Source organism: Ambystoma mexicanum, chromosome 2q (assembly GCF_040938575.1).
Source record: "Ambystoma mexicanum isolate Mex_15411 chromosome 2q, UKY_AmexF1_1, whole genome shotgun sequence".
Lineage (NCBI taxonomy): Eukaryota > Metazoa > Chordata > Amphibia > Caudata > Ambystomatidae > Ambystoma > Ambystoma mexicanum.
The window spans coordinates 1,320,570,233-1,320,590,768 of NC_090924.1; the positions used below are offsets into that span (position 1 = coordinate 1,320,570,233).

Here is a 20,536-nt window from a genome sequence, read left to right on the forward strand (position 1 = left end):
AACGTTACCTGTAACTCCATTTCTACAGCATTGGTATCTTTCATAGATTCACATGCTATAAACAATTATCCGTCTTCCAGTTGGAATCCTCTGTTAACTTTCCAAAAATAAATAAAATCTTTAAGGTGTTATTTTGTATCCCATCGCCCTCCTTTTGGGTGCTTTGTGTCCCCCTCCATTGGGAGGTCGAGTAAGTAGCTCCTCGGCTGCAGCCTCCCTTCAGATACTACCCAGTACATGTTGAATTAGATTAGATGGGAGTCTTTTTACCATAGGGGATGGACTGAGGCGGCGCATGTGAATTTATGCAAGATACCAATGCTGGCGAAATGGAGTTCCGGGTAAGAACCATACCTTCTCCAGCATTGGATCCTTCATAGATTCACGAGCTATGAACAGATTTCAAAGCAGTATGAACTTATTTGGATGTAGGAAACCAGAAAAAAGCCTACCTTATTTGAATAGATACTGCAGGACTGCTGTTCCCGTTCTTGCATCAACAGCATGCTGTTCCTGGAGGCACTAATGCCTAGTTAAGTTGTGTGGGACGGCCAAGATGGCTGATTAACAACGGTCTTTAAATGACACCGCGGGCCACATTGCCGCCGAAGCCGCAGTGGCCCTTGTTGAATGGGCCTGGGTGGATCCAATTAATGGTTGGTTAGCCTTGGTGTGACAGGATATGGTGGAGGATATCCACCTTGCAATTCCCTCAGAGGTGGCCTTTCCCTTGTTTGGATGTTTGTAAGCGAGAAAGTTTAGGGGAATTCCTTGAGGCCTCTATCCTGTGTACGCAAAGCCTAAGGACTGTAGCACCATCTCTGCTGGGGTTTTTGATCAGAAGAAAACGGGTAGCGTGGAATTCCGATGGCACTTTCGGTATAAAGTGCAGTTTGGTTGTAAGGACTACTTTGTCTTTGTAAAGGCGCAGGTATGGCTGTGACCTTTAGCACTATCAATTGTATGCAGAATGTCACTTTCCAGGAAATACATTTTAGGTGTGTTGTTGTGAATGGCTCCTACGAGTCCTGCCAGGACAATGTTGAGACTATTGTGGTGGAAATCTTTTTACTAGGAGAAAGGTTCCGACAACCCCAAGAAAATGCATGACCAGTCAATAACTGGAGAGGCGCGTTGTTCCCCTTTTCTGGTGTACACAAGATGGTGGCCAGGTGTACCTTTGAGGCATGGGAGAGCCCTCCTTGGGCTAATGACGAGAGATATGGCAGGATAGCATGGGGGCTTGTTGAAAGCGGTTGAATGTTTTTCTGCCTTGCGCACCAGGCACAGAATCTTTTCCACATGCTCGTATAGGAGTGATTTGTAGCAGAGCCTGTGCCGAGGTCAGAAGGTCTGCGCATTCTTGTGATAAGTTCAGGTGCCCAATCTTTGCCAAGTCAGGAGCTATGCCGTCAACTTGAGTGACTGCGGGTCGTGATGCAGCACCTTTCTGCGGTTTTTGCATATTATATTGGCTCAATTGTGGAGAAGAATCTGTTCGCCTCCAGACACGTGTAGAAGGTAGGGTAGATCTAGTAACACTTTTTGTCTGGCTTATGCACCGCAAATTAGAGCGTAAACCCCTCTGCCTCTTTCTGGGTTGTTTGGGATACATTGTAAAGTACCCAGACAGCAATCAAGCGCCCTTTATGTAGTATTCTGCCATTATTATGCAGTCTCCCTAGGAAAGAAAAGTGTATTACAGAATGAAGGCTAGGGTAAGGTTTTATTTTTTGTAGGAAGCTTCACATTTGGAGTAAGGATTTAAGAGATTTACTAGAGTTAAATTATAAATTGTACTCGTTTTAAAATAGCCTGCCAATGACAGTGACGCACAGCAGGTAATATAGCACTGCATTATGCATTGGGACACATGACTTGAGCCCGGGGTGTTACTATGGGCCACAGATTTAGCCTCACGATACAAAAAACCCCAACTCGGAAAGGTGTCCAACACCACCCACAAAAAAGCAACTAGTTGGCTGGCAATATGAGAAGTTTAGATAGATTGCCAACATTTAACTAAGGTGAATACACAGTGGTATGGAAAAAAGAACATTGTGAATGTGGAGAATCAGGCTAGTGGTTTTTTTTTTTAAATTGATGCAATAAAGAAATAACGTTCGCTTCAAATTAAAATAAGTGGCAACAGCTTGTGTAAGACATGTCCACCCAGCAAAACAAAACTAATATGCATGAAAAAAAATGTATTGCTGATGGGTGCATTCCCCATGGGCCTCAGAACACCGAGCTCAGTCTGAACGTGCGGATCAAACATTGCAAGGTGTAAGGGCGGGGTGGGGCAAGAATTACAAAAACCCACAGACCCGACTTCAGGTAAAACGGCCAGTTGCACAACTTCCAGTGCAAAGACGCTCTCATTTCATGGATCTATAGGTAAGAAGACACCGTATCCATGACGTAAACCCACGGTGTAACTGCCACTCAGCAGCAGGTGCCAGATTACAAACTCTGCAATGGGGCCAGGGCAATTTTGCTTGGTATTAAAACTAGGGCAAAAAGAGCCCTGGTGCAAAAACGTATTACCACCAAGGGAAACTTGTGAGACCATTGTTTTTTGCACTACAGCACACTGTCTGTATGCCAGTACGGTGCAAAATTGCAGTGGCACCACTGCAAAATTGTTGTAATCTGGACCGAAGAAGGTTGGGGAGTTGGGGGTGGGGGTGGCGGGGGTACTGTGCTTTATCAAAGACGGACATTACCCTTTGCATAGTGCTGCGGTAATGACATTGGTTTCGAAAACTCTGCACGCTCAAATAAATTTTTTGGCAATACTTTGTCTCGAATATTGTCCACTATAACTAGCAAGCCCTGCATGACCCCATTCCTTTCCCGCCCCCAAGCGCAGACAATAAATACGGAAGAAGAGCACGCGGTGCCGACATCAGATTACCTTTCGAGCCAACGAATCGGCTTTAAAGAGGGTCTAATCGCGCCTGATCTCATTTTGAAGCGCGCCCGCTGACAGCCACTTAGTTGTATAATTTGTGTCTCTAGCTAGAAGCATCAGGCGTAATACAAAAACGACTCAACTGTGCCGTCAACATGCATTAGGCCAGGTGTGTCCGTGGCAGCTCAGAAAATGACCTGGAGGGCGGCGCAAGCTGTCAAAAGGTCGTACGATACGGCCTACATTAGCCACCAGAGTCCAATGGCGTCAGATCACACAATCATGGCGGCTCGCAGCCAATGTACAGACGAAAGACCGCACACGTACAGCATGGCAGAAGTGGTGCATGCCAGCACATAGGGGCATGAGGCCGGTTCTAGGTGAAGGCAGCAGCACGCCAAGGTCCTGCATTAAAAGCGAGGAGGTGAATGAAGAGCAAGTTACATACAGTGGCCGGCGCCTTCCTCGGGGACCCTCTTTCCATGTCGGCGTGTTCCGGCAGCAGCAGTGAGTGTCCTTGGTTGCGGGCGGCACCGTAACTCGAGCTGCCTTCCGAGGCTCTCAAAGGCGGTGCAGTGCGCACGAGCCCGCCTAGGGATGCAGGGAGCCGATGAACTCCTGCGAGCGCTCCGCACGGGGCAGCCAATTACTGCCGCCCCGAACGTGGGCTCTTTCAAGCCAATAAATGTCACACACACAAAGACGCGCGCGGGCCACAGGGGATCTGGGCTCTGGGACGCTGCATGCCTCCGATTCCAGCAGAGGAGCAGACCAAAAAAGGAACGGAGGCTACGCACGTCTTCACGTGCTTTGCTGCACGATAACAGGGAACGGTGTTCATAGCAGACAGTTCTCGGTCAACCCGGGATTAACGGCAGTAGCGGAGCACCGAGCACGGGCAGGTCACCGCACCAAAGAAAGGTCGACAGGCGATGGCAACGGCGTGTAATGGATTTGTGACGTAAACTCCAAATCGCTGTGTTTAGCATCTTAATATCGTCCGTGTTGTCTTAAAGAACGAGAAACCTTCCGGTTAGTGGTGGCGCATGCAAATTCTGCAGCAGTTATGCCATTTTATAACGCACAAAATGGTGTCAACAGGGTTCCTTCAAGGTGCTTGAGAGCCAAGAAATAAAACTGGCATGCACCTGGAAGGGCATGGGCAGCCAGGAAAAGCACAGCACAAACTAAATTAAGGCAGACAGTAATTCCCGATGTAGGCCACAAATGAGAGTTTGCACAAAACCGACAATGGCTACACCAAACCATCCTTTCCTGCCCGTTTGACCACCACCCCCATCCGCTCACATGTCACATTACAGCGATGTTCCACATCCGACATTAGGCAGCCCTTAAATGGCACCAAAACACTTCCTGGAAGAACCAATTACTCTTGGACTGGTTCGTTTCCCAATCTCATCTGTCCATTGTTTGGAACACGCCCACATGCACAGCCCTCGTTCTGTGCAGCACAAACTATACCCACTGATGCATGACTAAACTTCGTATCTGACCAGCTTTAAGTGACCCACCTCCTTACCGCCATCAATAATCTGCTACACTCAAGTCTACAGCCTGGGTGGGCTAGCTACAGTAGCCACAACAAGCCTCCCTGGACTCGAAGTTAATAGTCTGCACCCAAAGCAGCTTTCAGCGACTTCATTTGCAGTGCATGAGGGGCAGCACATCTTTAGCCATCATCAGCTTATGCTTGGGAAGGCGCTGGGGTTGGAAGCCCTTCCCACCTATCCTGGCCAGTTTTGCCATATTCTGGCAGCTCGGTCTCTGGCTCCAAGCAAACAGCATAGGATGGTTTTGCTGAATCCGCTCTCCTGGTTGTTGTGCACGATAACGTCCGGTGGCTCTAGGAGCAAGTACTGCCAATGAGTTGGCAGTTGTGGGCCACATGTAGTTATACTGGCAGGGAAAGCAGCAGAAAGTGTACTGTAGATTTTGTCCTGGACACATGCATGTGATGTAACTTTCTATACAATGTAATTAGACTCCTGGAGATGGAAGGTAAGTGCTTATGGTTGTGACAAGCTTTTTTTTTTTTAAGACAGTTTAAACTTCTGCTGGAGAAGCTCTTGCAGGCAAGAAACGTCAGTTTGATCTGACTAGTGTCCAATGCACTTATGTATACCCGGTGTTAAGATCTTAGCAGACCTAGTAAAAGTGCGATGTGCCTTTCCTTATGGCTAGCAGACTAACGGAGCACTGTGACGAATCAACTTCCAGGAAACCAGTGATCCAGCGGTGACTGTGGGTTTCAAAACCATCAATCAGCCCAACACCTCTAAGAAACCTAAATTTAGGATCCGGAAAGATAGGAACAAGCAAATTATAAGCCTTGTCCAATTTTGGTACCGTGGACCGAATGGCAGGCTCATCTCCAAAAGGTCATGGATCGTTTGGTTAGTTGCATCTCAGCGAAAACATTACCCAATGATAAAAAGGGACTGCCCAGTCAAGGTTGTATCAAAAATATCTACTTTATATCAGAAAGTTCTAGCAACACTACGAAATATAACCCACTGTACAGGAATGCAAGGGACAGACCGTTTCAAAGAAGGAAAAGGGACGCACTCTGGATACTGACAGGAGGGTAGTCAGTATGGTTGATAGAACGGTTTAAAATGTTTCTTGGCTTCAGCACCAAGTAAGCAATGGGTCTTAATAGGTCTCTAGGGGTCTTCTTGGAAGTAACAGGGGGACAGAATCACATGGTACCTTGTTTTGTAGGTTTTCTTGGTGCTCCTTCACGTAGAATCTGGTTCAGGGTGCTTTGCAGGCATCTGTGACAGAGTTCAAGACGGGAGTCAGCTGCAAGTATCGGGCTGAAAGATGGTTCGGCGAGCGATGCTGGACAAACAGCTGCAGGCTGGCCTATATAGCGGCTCAGGGTCAGGAATCATTGACTCGGTGCTGTTCGACAATTCTGAAGCACTGGTTGAGGCGTCTTAAGAGACTGCGACTTAACAATGGTCAGCATTGCAGTCGGTTGCAGCTCGCAGAACTCAACTGGCTGGGAAATGTCCTTTAAGGCGGATGTCAGTAGATGCTCATCAAGGCACTTCTCCCAGCTTCTTCAATAGGCTCAGGTAATCCTTTAAAAAGGCAGACGGCCCACAGTAGTGGAGTGTGTTGAAGGCAGCTGCCTTGTATTTGGTTGTAGTTTGAGACCTTCCGGCACTTCCTACCTAGGAACCTTGCCAAAGAGCCCTGCGGGGCACGATGTACCAGTAGCGGCTGGAGGGTCTTCAGAGTTCTTGCCTCCCTCTGTTCACTGGGAGAAGCTAAGACGAGGGATATTGCCTTCTCTTTGGATATTCCTGGCCTTCCTTCACTGGCAGAAGCTGTAAAGGCAGACTGCACCTTCAGCCACGGTCCAATGATGAGTTCTTCTTTCTGCTTCTTATGAAGTCGTCAGATGATCCTTAAATAGGGGGTCCAGCCCTCTTTTAAAGCCAAGTGGGCCACAGATCGGTCTAGGCTGAGCATACTTTAGTGGGGTACCTACCAAAAATCAGGAACAAGGTGTGCCCCAGAGCTAAAAATGGTAGAACCCTTCACTCAAAAGAAAGATCTCTGGACACTCTTGTGATACTAAGTCCCACCCATCTTCCAGTCTGCTGATCAAAGTCTCACTGGTTGATTGATCGCTCTGTGGTTCCTGATTAAAGCGGCAGGTCTCCCTTGAAGCTGCTGCAAGACCACAGTTACATATGAAAGGTTGTTGGGTTTCCGGTCTCCTTTGTTAACCTCTGCAGCCAGGCCGAATGTGAGCCTGTTTGAAGTACCCTCTATTGGTGTGTTAATCGCTGCCACCAGCTGCACAGCCTAACAAAAGAGCAGGGCAGATACATGGAGCCTTTGTTAGTTAATCGGGCTGGCCATGGTAGTGGGAAGGTTTGGTCCTCCCCTTCCTGGAGATCACATAGTGCCCTCCTGGCTGTCCCAGAGTAGACATGCGAGTTTGTCGTGGTGTGAGCATAGATAAGTGTTTGTGCATTAGCCCCATATATTTTCCTGAGGTTGGTCTACCACCACATTTAATTAAACATTCCAAAAAAGCACAGGTGAACGCCCACCATGCAGATGGTCTAATTGCTCACAAGCTCAATGGAGGCAGCGCTTGATCAATAACTAACTTCTGCAACCTGCTCATAAACACAAATGCTGTTACATTTAACAGATATTACAGACCATACACCTATAACCAATCAGATACTATAACCAACTGCTAATGTACATGTGTAAATAAATTCGGGTTACTGTGCACAAGTGTTGCAGCTTTCAGAGACTTCATGCAAAGTCACTAAACACAAGTCAATGTTCAAATAAAATTATCTATAGTTTAGAAATTGTACATTAGAAACATGTCTTGCACAGTAACTAAAATGCTTTAGATACAGCCATGATTTAGCATTCAAACATCTGAATTGTGCCATTATAAACATATACCTGTTCAACTCCACTCGGGGGATGTAACGCCATTTCTAGGATAGCCACTAACCAGATGAAATTATCAAAACGGGATTTGTTTTTTTGTAAATGTATCTTCAATTGCTAGAAAAACTGCGTAACAATGCCACAGGGGGCCGGAGTTGGACCCAATGCACTATGTAACTGTCGTCAGTGCCATCCTACTAAACCTTTTCAAGGTCTTGGAGACGGAGCATTTTTTTGAATTTTCACGGAGCACTTTGAACTTTTTTCTGCTCGGCTTCTCGTGCCTGCAGTGCCGTGTATCCACCTGGAGGACGTCTTACTCTGCAACACCTCCCTGCCTGGACACAAGAAACCGACAAAGGGATCCCTTTTCATTTTGGCTCCGCCCCCCAGCAGGCACATCTGGTTTGTCTACATTATCCCACGTCATAGCGCACCCGGCAAGTACTACAAGTACTGTTTGCGGGTCGCCGGGTTTCGGTTCTAGGTATCATTTTAAAGCCAACTTTTATTTTTACCATTTGATTTTCGCATTTGGAGTTTAACTGAATGTTCGCTTGCACCCTGACTACCAGTATGCCACCCATTCTGGAGACCCGATCAAAACTGATGAGCCAGGGCGTGAGAATGCCATGAGAAAAGCTCTTCTCCAACCCCGACTCACAAGCTTATCATCAAGTGTTGGGCGTATCACCACTCAGCGCTCACACTCAGTCTCCGATGACATTCAATTGTGTCCAATGTCTGAGGTTGAGGGAACCTTTGGTCACCCTATCCCCACGGTCCAAATTGATTCCATGGGATCCTGCGCGGCAGTTCAGCCGTCTGGCCCCATAATCCCTGACCCCACGCATACAGCAGCTTCTGACATCTCATCTCGAGAAACTAGTTTGCATGGTGCCCCTACTGGTAATACGCTAATAGCGGCCTGTTCTGTGGGGGACCTTCAACCTGTTGTAGCTCTTCCCAGGGGACACTATGCCACAACCCGTTTCATGCTCTGTCCTGGCCCACCAAAAATTGAGACAAGCCTATACCCATTTGACCATGACTGGAGAAATAGAGGAGGAGATCGAATTTATGAACCTCTCTAATCGAACTGATGAGCGGTCTGAAGAAGTCTTATATGTGTGCTCGAACACTGGTGATTTAATCCAACTAGAACAAGGTATTAATAGCTACTTTGGCACAAATGACGAAACTTTGTCACCAGTGTTGTCTCACAGCGATACACCAGCAGTAGAAACAATGATATCCCCTGTAACAGGCTTGAACCCTCCTCTTGCATCAATTGAGGAAGCCGTTTCATTCATAGCGCCCACCCGAGGCCACCACGTTTTGATCAGGGTGCTCGAGTATCTGATTTCTTCTTGAACCCTGTTTACAGGGAGAGATATTCCTTTCCAGGGGCCCCAGCTTTGAACACCACGTTAGCAGCTATGAACACAGCCTTGCTAGCTGTGGCAAAATTATATGAGAGGCTCGATTTAAAGGTCTCTAAACAGACTGTTTGTCTTGAACAATTGCTTTCATTATATTCAAAACTTAAAACACGACCCAATCTTGCTCCTCAAACTCATGAATCGCTGAGCCCCAAACTCACCCAAGCAGTTTACACGCAAACGTGTGACATTCATTCTCTCACTTTTGCCGGGCCGCTGCCTACACAAGCTAACACGCCTAGTGTGCCGGCGTCAGCCCAATTCCATATTATAACAGAGGAATCTAATCTCACTGCCATTACCTCTAAGATCTGAGGACAGTGACCACTGCAGTGACAAATTCAGCTGGCCCTGCGGCTGCACCTGTGCCCGTGGCTGTTACTAACCTTAAGAAAAATCAGTTTTCTGATACTTCGGCCTCAAAATATATGTTTGAGGTCTTTAGCATGACCTCTGCTAAATCTAGCACGTCACGGCCAAGCAAAAAGAGGAAAGTGCAACCTGTGAAATCCAAATTACCTGCCCCGAAACCAACAGTGGGGGGGAAAAACCTTGTGGACTCGCCAATGGATCAGACGCATATTTCTACATCTGATCCTGGTTTACAGATTCCAGAGGCAATTCCAACAGCATAAACCATTGGATGATCTAGTGCAGATGGTCGAATGCAGCAACGAACAGCGAGTCCATCAGTTAAAGAGCCCAGAATTATCGTCCTCGCTGTCTTCTGTAGTCGCTGCAGCAGCTCTGGCCGAGTCCCTGAACCAAACCTCCATGGCTCAGAGCACCCCCATCTTGATGGCGATTCAGACCCAGCTACAGAAATCCATAGACTCCTACATGAACCTTTACGTCTTCACAGATGGGAAGGCAGAAACAGTGCGATATTCCGCATTCAATAATCTTGGGTGGTCAGGCCAAGGTTCAAGGTCTACAATCTGACAACCTGCAAGTCTCACAATCACATGGCCACTCAGCTCAGATCAGTGGCCACCGACGCTCCCACAAAAGAGGATTGTCTTACAAGTAACGTGCAGGACGAAATTAGCGCTCAGTTGAGGCTTATCTAACACGAAATTCCAGTACCAATTTACAGACAAAGCATGTCCATCCACTTCAGGCTTCCGCTCCTGCCTCTACTTCTAACCTTGCCCCAGTTTCCCCGACAAGATCTACAGGAAGAAATTAAAGCCTCTATTGAAGCCCTTATTCACCAGTCAAATGAGACTAATCTACAGAAAAAGAGTTTCCCCCTCACCTAAGCCACTATTGCAGGGGCCCCAAGCAACTGTTGCCACTTATCAAGACAGGAGGGCTTGTTCCCCAGTAAGGTTACCGATCCTGCCAAGAGATCGATTTGCTCAGACTAAGGCAAAACAAGAGCCATCTCATCATCGTTTCATAATCAAATGTCGAGATACACCATTTAAGTCCCATGATCTGAATTGGTCCAGTGTTCTTAACATCTGTGCAGAAATTCCTGCTCTATCAGCCATTTCATCATTGGATATTGAGCAAATCTATTTTATAAATCATACTGATGTCAGTAGCACGTTTGCATATTCAATCATCATAGGTAGCCGAGACCCTGTGGCAGGCCCGAATGGTGTTATTTGACTTAGGGTTTAGTTTAACACAAGAATCTCTGCCCGGTCCCACCACACTACAGGGCCATATGTCACGTATATTCACATCAGCTTGTAATACTGCTTCTTACCAAGAACTAACAGATCAGACCAGGTCTGCATAACTATGCCCTGATGTCAAAGTCTTGAGTATGATTTCTTGGAACACACAAGTGCACAACTACCTCAATTCTATAACAGTTGGGGGATTTGGTTGACATTGATGTTGCCCGCCATGAAACCTGGCTCGTGCTGCCACCGATTTGGAATTCACACAGTATACGGTTTACACCAGCAGAAAAAGGTGTCCTTGGTAGACCCAAATGTGGGCTCTTGGTAGCAGTAAAAAAGAACTGTGGCCTGGAATCGACCATTTGTAAGTCTCCCTCTTTATCATTCCAAGTGGTAAAATTATTTAACATCCATCAAAAAATAGCTATTGTCAATGTTTATTGGTGTATTAACACATTGAAATCGGAAGATATTTTCAAACAATTTGTAGAAATATTAGATGCATTGGCCCTCGAGGTTGATTTAACATATATTCTAATACTGGGCGATCTTAACTTGCATCTCATTTCAAAAGGGGACTCTGCTCTAACAGGAGATGAAATTAAATGGTCTTCAATTATGGCTGAGCGCAACTTCCTGATGTTAAATGGAAATTTGAGGGGCGATTGCCCCGCCCAGACCACCTGGCGAAGAGGTGCCCAACATGCCATAATTGATTATATCTATATTAATGCTAAAGCTTTTAATCCTGTCCAAAAGTTAGAGGTCATTCACACAGATTTAAGCGATCATCATAAATTAAAATTGTCATTACAGATTGGTCACACCAATATGATACAATGGTCGAACACATGTAACTGATGCTGTTGTGAATAATGGGAGAAACAGATTGTCTTGGGAATAGAGAGAAATTAAGAAACCTAGATTACAATCTAAAGAACATGTATCAGAGCCATGATCTTTTGGCTAAAGATTATACAACTGCCTTAAATATGCTTTCGAGTTGTTAGTGGCAATGGGCTACTTAAACAACAGCATACTCATGCCTACGATTCGGAAATAAAATATCGAAAATGTGATCTGAGACAAGAAATTTGACAATTGCGGAAGTTAAAAATAAAATTGACATGGCTGAAAAAATTAGATCGGCTAAGCAAAGCTACAAAAAATGGCTCAGAATAAGAAGAGCCAAGCTGTATGAACTGGAGGGGACCTCCATGCTTAAACAACCGATATCAAAATCTACAGCTTGTATATGGGCATTGCTTAATCATACATCCGAGACTCCCCAAATTGTAGCCCAGATAAACTCAATATCAGCCGAGACAGGGCAGTTGTATTTTCATAAACTATATCTCTCTCCCTTCTCCGACATGCGATTATGTCTCCATTTGTCACAGCATCAGGAGAATTTTCATTTGACATTGACGTTTGCATTATGAAATTGTGTTCCTCTCGTGCAGTAGGTCCGGATGGTCTGCATAATGTTATGTTAAAAATGCACATCGATGAATGGGCAGGTATTCTCCATCGTATCTTTAATCAAGTGTTGAAGTCTGGCGTTATTCCCGAGACCTGGAGAAAATCCATCATTCTCCCGATCTTTAAAAAAGGCAATCGAGAGAATCCCAGATCTTATAGGCCAATAGCGCTCTTGGACTGCCCTGGTAAACTATTTGCCAGGCTGCTCCTACAAAAGTTTAATACTTGGTTACAGGATAGCAACCTGCGAGATCCATTTCAAACAGGTTTTTTGCAAGGGATAGGTACTGGTGTAAATATCATTACTTTAATCAAGCCTTATTCAAAAAGCCTATCAACGAAAACAGCCCCTGTATCTCGCTTTTATTGATTTTCAAGTGACATTTGATGCTGTGCCAAGAGAGCTTTTATACAAGAAAATGGCTGATGCCAATTGTCCATGGCAGATTTTGAAATGGATAATTCAATTACACACTAATACCTCAATCCAGGTTAGCTTCACTAACGGCGGTTTACTAACATCTCCAATTCCAACTGCCAGAGGCCTAAAAGAAGGCTGTTTATTAGCCTCAGCCATATTCAACTTCTTTGTCTCCGACATTCATCAAAGATTTACCAAACTGATTTCTGACTCTCTGGAAATCATGGGAGTTCAGATACAATGGTTATTGTATGCCGACGACATGGTACTAATGTCGCATACCCCAAAAGGTCTGCGACATTTATTAGGTGCCCTGGACGTATATACTAAAGCAAATGGCATATCAATTAACATTGCAAAGACAAAAGTCATTCAATTTGGTACCAGGAAACAAAGCCTTGCCCAGTTATATTGGCCTTTTCAAAATTGTAAGATTACTGTCACCAATAACTATGTGTACCTGGGTATCGTCATTTCCAACCTGTGTGCTCCTGACCAGTATAACAAACAAGGGCTCCATAAACTTCTAATGTGCATTTCGCAAGCCCGGATCATTAAAGCGAGATACTGTAAATTCTCTTTTACCGATCCTCACTTATTTTAAATTAAAAGTAGTGCCTGTTATTCTTTACGGTGCAGAGACCCAGTTTATTATGTCATACTCGTACTGGGCCATTAGGGAAGGTCGGTTTTGGAGGCAAGTTCTGAATTTACCAACCTCACAACCCCTACCTCTTAAAATATGAGCTGAGCTTAATTTCTCTTTACGCAGTTTACAAATGGCACTTGTGCGCCTTGTATCGCAAATGCCTTCTGAATTAAGCTACATCAGGGATAACTAACATATCCACATACCTAATAGAGTTCTATGGATATTTTTCCGAAAGCTTGGAGTCAAAAAATCCAATCAATTCTAGAAAAAGCCCAGATAGATCCAACCTTGCTAATGGCAAATCCAAACAAAGCAAGATCAAAAGTCTGGGAAGCTGACTGGATCTATACACGTCTTGCGTGTGCCAACTATAAAAACTTTGAGGTTTTTCCATTTGAACTGAAGCGTTACAACACAGTGGCGGACTACATGGTGAGGTCCCCTAGTTCTATCCATAGAAATGGCTATCAGATTTAGGCTAAATCTGTGGTTAACTAACAATGTGTTGAACAGACGGGGTAATGTGGATATCCCCTCTTCCTTGCCGGTTTTGCAAACAACAAGCAGAAACCCTTAAGCACCTGTGTACAGAATGCGATAAATTGTCGTTAATATGTTGTGTCCACTTTAAGCCTTTATTTATGGACCAACAGGTCTTGACCCCAAAAGATTTATGGGTCTTATTATTCCATACTAATAGAAAGGCTGTAAGATATGCAATTGTCAATTATTTGCATCAGTTGAAAATCCCATTGTATGCAGTGCCAAAATGATGATTCCTTTACAGGTGCTATAATCTGTGTTGTAATTATTGCTGAATCTACTAAATGAGTGACGTTTCATTTTTATATTTAAAGATCTAATTATTTTATCTTTATTTTTGTAAATCTGGTATGTGTTTTAAGTTGAAAGGTCTCGAATTTTCGTTCGTGACCAAAACTATTATAAAAAAAAAACAAAAAAAAACAACAAAAATAAACCTTTTCATAACATGCTTCAAAGGCCTAACAGACTGCAGACTGGTTTTAAATAGCTTTGCACACATCAATGGAAGGACTCGTCTATGCACAACCATGGGTAATTTATATAGTGCTTTAAACTCTGGCTAACAAAAGTGCATAATAAGAACTGCAAACCTTGATTTGTTTGTAAACAAGATTTGGCACAGTACCCTTAGGGTGCACTACAACAACCTTGACCTCCAGGTAATATGAACCCATACTACACAGATTGATAGTGTGGTTGAGCAGCCAGGCTCATCTCAAGAGGGGTCAATGTGAGCAGTAGGGTAGTTAGAGATTCAGTGACAAGTATCCAAATAAACACTTGTGCTCAAGGTTTCTGGATTAAACAATTATTAATTTATTTAACAGTCAGTTTACGGCGCTACCACCCATCCTCTAGGTTACAGCAGTTTTTAGTCATTTCCATCCTCAAAGTTGAAATATCTAGATGGGGTGACCGAACCTTTATTGTAGGGACATAGTGGAACACTCTACCATTAGAAAATAGGTTTTCAGATGCTTTCTGAATGAGCATAGTTTGCCATTTCTGATTTCTGGATGAGGCCCTCTATGGACTCTGCTTCGTTAAGCGCCAATTTGTATTTTTGTTTAGACCGACCTACGGCTACAGCCTGTGTCTTTGTTCATAGCGCCAAGATAAACAAGGGTCAAAGGTCCAACTCTATTAAACGGACCCACAAAGGCAAGCGAACAAAAAACTGCAACAGATTCATCTGTAAACTGGTTTTGATCGTAGGGTGGTTGGAACTGCCTGGTCCTAGAGCCCAAAAACAGACTCCAGCCTTGGCCATTAGATTTTATATAGGGGCAAACAAGACCAGCAAGTTGTACAATTAGTGACTTACAGCATAGTACACAAAGTGTAGTGGTGGAAACAAAGAAAGCAATATAGTCGTGCAAAGGAAATGGTAATCAGGCACCAACCTGAAGAGACGTTTACAACAGACGCGGTAAAATGACTAGTCAAGTACTGGAGAGCAAAGCAAAGGAGTAGGGGCTGGGGGGGGGGGGGGGGTTAAACATGGCAAATGGCGTTACAAAGCAGGGTCAGTGGCAGGCGCAAAGAGCGAATGATTCATTCATGAAGACGGCTGGGATCAGACAGCAGTGCATGGTGCTTGCAGAGGTGGCAGAATTACGGCTACTTCAGGAATCGGATGTTTGTTTGTTTGTTTGTTTTATTCACTTTTTATGCGCGCCAGACCCAGGGGTAGCAGGGCGCAGTGGCAAGAAAATGCAAAGCTTACAGGTTACATCAGAGCATAACGTACAGTATAAATACAGTTGAAATTGACAAAGTATACAAGTTTGCGAAGGTTAATCCAATTACAGGTTGCAACCAGGCAGATGTACAGTAGAGAGAAGACTGTGTGGTCATGGGGCACATGTAATTACAAGTATAAATGGGAAACAGGTGATACAAAATATACACAGGTTTGAGAGCGGGCAGTAGGGTAGTAGAAGGGGACACGGTCGAGTGAGATCAGCTGTGGTTAGTCAGGTGAGGAGTTGGATGACATTTTATGGATGACATTTTTTCTAAAGCGGAGGTAGGGTACGTCTGCTCTCAGGTCTTGAGGTAGTGAGTTCCAACTCTTTGCCGCCTTTACCTGAAAGCTATTACCACCTATCGTCTGTAGTCTAAAGTTAGGTATGGTCAGGCAGTTGGAGTTGACAGCTCTGGTCGGTCTGGAGGATGTTCTCCTATGGAATTTGTCAATCAGGTATTTGGGGGCGGAGTTATTGAGGGCTTTATGGGTCAGGGATAGCATTTTAAGTGTTATTTTGTTCTCAATGGTCAGCCAGTTATGACGGCGTCTGGCGGCAGAGATGTGGGATCTTTTGTTTATGCCTAGTGCTGCTCTCAGGGCATTGTTTTGTAATATTTGTAGTCTTTGCGTTATAGTTTTATTTGCTCCGGCGTAGAGAGTGTTGCAGTAGTCAATCCTGGATAGTATTAGAGCTCTAGCCAGGATTAGGCAGCTCTTGTTGGATAGGAACGGTTTACCGGCTCTTATTAGTTTGCACGTGTAAGCCGTGGAGGAGGCAAGGGATTTTAGCTGTTTGTCGAGAGATAGGGTGGAGTCAAGATAGAATCCCAGGGTTTTTACGTCCTTGGACACTTGGATGATATTCCCATCTATGTTAAATGAGGATGTGGACGGTAAAACGTGTGGGAACAGCCACAAAAAAAAAATGAAAAATGTGAAATTGGCAACTAGAAAGAAACAGAAAACCAATTGAACTGAGTTTCCGATTACCACAACAACATGAAAGAAAAAAGGTGTAATTTTGGAAATCAACTAGAAAGTTACCCATTTGTAGTCCACAATAGTCTGGGGAAAAAATAGTAATCTGAAGCTCAGTACAAAAAAATATTAAGATAAGAAAATCTTAAAGAAAGCTACATGAAAAATTCAAGAATTATGAATGAACCCTGCATCCCCCCATTAACATTACATGATGTGAAATCCATTTGGCTAATCCAGATGAAGACTTGTTACTAAAGAAATGCAACACAAATCGAACGCAAATCTGGTTATAAAAAGTAGTGCACCTGTTGAAAAACATGTATTAGACTGACGAAGCCTTAAAAAGAAGAGCGTATGACTACATGAACATGTTTTTGGCCACATTGAAAATGCACTACTGCATAGCGTTGCACCAAATTTACGAAAGGAAACTTTCCAGTGCCAGATACCCGCTGCTCATGCAAGTTTGGCAACAATCCATTCAGCAGTTCAGGCTGTGGGTGAATGAAATGCTCACCTATGTGAATCGAAGACAAAAACCCAAGTCCTCAAGCACCTCATGCACACTTGCACTCGCCTTATGAAACTCAAATCCACAATTAGCGGTATATATTTTTGGAAAGTTTCAAAAAGTTGAACAGCCCCAAAGATCTGAGCATCACAAAAAAATAGGTTCCTGTGTGGAGTTCAACACAACTAGAACTACAGATTCGTCATCAAAAACTGTTTAATGTATGTTACAGGGACAGCGCCATCACCTTGCTACAGTCAAGTTAAAACCTGGATGCGCCAAAATTCTTTACGCCAAATTTTTATTTTAGCACAGCCTAAAACTAAACGCTGGACGGATTTTCACCCATCTTATTTTGGGAGGTCGGAAACCCAGGAATTTACACCTTCATTGATTTGTCAGCAGTCTGTACAGTATTAGAGTGTCCCCGGCACCACCATCTTTTATCAAATCTACGATGCATTCCTTGCTGATGGAATAGCCTTTTCACAAGCAGAACCGCTGTCATTTAAAGCCAGCGTTTTGCTTCTCAAAGGCACAACAGTAAAAAAGAGAGCCGAGGGAGGGGTGCCTGGCAAGAGCTCGCCCCCTCACAACGTACCGATCATTGTGGGTCAGCAAGGGAGCTGGCTCCTCATTGGACACATTCTCCAGCCAGCCAAGTCGTCCTTTTTCGTTTTGGAAAGTAGGTGGCGCTAAAGTATCACCATAAGCCGAAACTATTTCATTAGCATACAGCCAGTGAGAACTGGCATATGAGGGACTAAACTTGTAGAGGTTTGGTTATTTACCCACCAATTGACTATCCATGCCCATGATAATCCCCAGGGCCATTCCCACCCACTTCCTGCCCGAACCTGTACAAAAAAAAAAAAAACTCATGGGATCATCAAGCCTCATCATTAAACTTTGAGCTCAACGTGCCTGCCAGTGTTCTTCAAAACAGTCATCCAAGAGTTAATGAGGTTTTAAATGTTTACTGGTGTAATGCCTTCAGCCACTCCAAGCATGTTCTTCACTGAAGTCCTATTAAAAAGGAGCATTGCTAAAGCCAATCGCTTTGGCTTGTGTACAAGTAATAGAATATCAGTGCCTGGTATACGCCCATCCGCAGGTGTTCACCATTTTGCAACTGCTACCATCGATGGTCAGTTAATACCACTACGGCTATGATGCCTTTCCCCATGCCTACACAGAAGCCAAAACTGTTGGCATTGCCAATCCTGGTTCCGTTTACATTGCGACGGCAAGCCTAGTGTCTCTGTATGCATCTCCATGCCCGTCCACAATAAGTCTTTCTCTAGAAAGAAAATGCTCGTGGAAGAGGTCGAACGAGGGAGAGACAGTGAGGGTTAGTGGGTGCAGCCACCTTATCCCGCATGCCCCCTTCTATTCTCCCCCCACCGAAGAGAAACTTTGCAGCCAGGTCCCAAGCCCAGGGAGCGCATGCTGGCCATTCCTGCGTGGTTGCTCTGCTGAGCTGTGATTAGAGAAGATACCATGGAGGAGTAGCTGGTAAGGTGGTGTGTGGGAGAGACCAAATGTAGGTGAGATGTGCTTCGGTCCATATGCATGTTGAAAGACAATATATAACTGGGTAAGTATAGGAATGAGAGAGTGTGGATCAAGGCGTGGTGAATTAAAGCATTTGTGCATGAATTTGTATACGCCTATGAATGAGACTGTGTGGAATCAAAGGGTGTCTGTATGAATTAATAAAGTGTCTATGCCTGGCGGGGAGAAGGGGCAGATATTGAGCCATAGGAATTCTAAGCATGATCTTAGAGGAGCAGTTACTGGCAAGTGAGCAAAATCAGTTTGAGTGTGATGATGTAGAAGTAGATGGCTTTGCCCCCGCATGCAACTATTAGGCGATTGATAAGACAGTTACTGGGAAAGACATAGCAGGCATGTGATCTTGCAGGGGCAGATATTGCCAATGGAGAAGAAGGGGCGTGGGGGAGATGGTTGTTCGGAGTGTTATCCTACAGGTAAAGATACTAGCATGTGGGAGTAGGTCGTGGGGAGCTAGACCATGGCTCTATTAAAGCCTAGGAGATAACCAGTGTGTATTTGGTAAAGCGTGAGCAGTAGGGGGTACAGAGGGGACATTGAGTATAGAATCTCAGCGAGAACGGTGGCTGCAGGGGTTTCAAAAGTAATCTCAGGCCAATCAGCGACCATCATTTGCGACATTTCTTATGATGTCATACACAAAGTCGCAGTGGTCGGAACTGGTAGACGTAGCAGCATATGTGAGGGCAGTGTGCGCTGGTTTCCAGATATGTCAAGTTGTGATTGCGATATTGTGCTCATGGGCTGCGCGAGAGGGTCTCAGAGTGGAAGTGGCATAGCTTTCAAAATCTGCTGAATTGAAAGTGTTTTGTTGTGTTAACTGAACCTCAATGACGTAACTGAAGGCCTTTGACTATACATCCACCTAGATCTATAGATGTACATAGTGCAAGGTCAGCGCTAGAGACACGCCTACAGTAAAGAAGCACATTGAAGACTTGAGATTCAGCCAGGCGAGATCAGGTTGTAAAATGGACATTAGGACTGGATGCCTCTCGTAGCCAGAAATCTGCAGCTCATGCAACAATTCAATCTAACCAGCTGTTTTGTTCACACGGGCCAACAGCAAACGTAATCACGAGTGGCTTTCTGAAATGGAGCCTACGAATGCGTATTATCACCCAACAGAGAATGGTGGATGTTTCAGTTTAGCGCAGCACTGTTCCCCATTTTGAAAACTACCAAAGCAACACAAGATTTTTAAGTGGACTTTGCAAATCAGACATCAGATTTAGCAATTTCAAATCCATGCTACGGCGAAGAACATTCATTCAAAGTGGAACCGAACAGGAAATAATGCTCAACAGTACATTTGGGAGCAGTAGAAAGTAATAGTATGGCTTTTGTTTCAGATTAGTGTGTGTGTGTGTGGGGGGGGGAGGGGGGAGTTAAGTTACATCAGTTCGACAGAAATTACTTAAAGTCAATTAAATGAAGTCATTCAAATTACAAACTTGAGGGGAATCTCAACATTAAAGATATTGGCTTAAAGTTGAAATCAGCATAACAAAGATGGTATGCAGCATGAAGTATTCTATGGGCAACACTCCTGTGCCTTCCTCTATGAATAGGGCATTTATACAGTACGCAGCCGCCTCAAGTCAAAAAGATAAGAGCAGAGAAACACAAACTCATACATTCAAGAGAACCCTGGTTTACTACAGGGACTTGAGTGGGGTGTGGGGGTGGGTAAGTGGATTGAAAATAGAATGAAGGAGATATTGTTAATCTGAACCAGTTACACTTAAGTCTCAAACGGTGGGTGGAGACCAAAAGGGAACTACAAATGGAATGCAGATGGGCACATAGCAATACTTTAATCAAGCTTCGCGCTAGGTCAAATGATACACCATGTCTTAACTGAAAGCAAAGACAAGTCTACAGATGGACTATAGAACAGGTCAAATCTCCACCCAGTTGGGTCTTTCCAAAGCGCAGATTTGGGAAAGACTAACTTAGACATTCGAGTGAACTTAGAGGGGATACCTCAAAAGAACAAGCTGTGGGGGGCAGGTGAAAGGCTCTCCAATCAAACCAGTGATTGCACCCAGTCACTTTTGAGGACGTACAGAGTAATTAGCAGCAGCTGGAATAAGGAGCGTTAAAAAAAAATGACTGCTAAGTGCCCAAAGCTGATATCGACTTGAGATCACAATTACAATCTTGGGTACCC

General features: G+C 44.5%; 1 protein-coding gene across 5 annotated transcripts in view; it reads right to left on the reverse strand.

Annotated features, from left to right (window-relative positions):
- The window catches only part of SLC4A7 (solute carrier family 4 member 7), a 1,353,206-nt gene that overhangs the window by 1,255,466 nt on the left and 77,204 nt on the right, over nucleotides 1-20,536 (reverse strand). The window contains exon 1 of one of the 5 annotated variants that reach the window (XM_069648776.1): nucleotides 3,363-3,564. The exons of the other annotated variants lie outside the window; for them this stretch is intronic. Coding sequence (XP_069504877.1) covers nucleotides 3,363-3,398 — 36 coding nt within the window. The 5' untranslated portion in view covers nucleotides 3,399-3,564. Of the gene's footprint in view, nucleotides 1-3,362; nucleotides 3,565-20,536 lie in introns of those variants that run through there. 5 annotated transcript variants of the gene reach the window in all.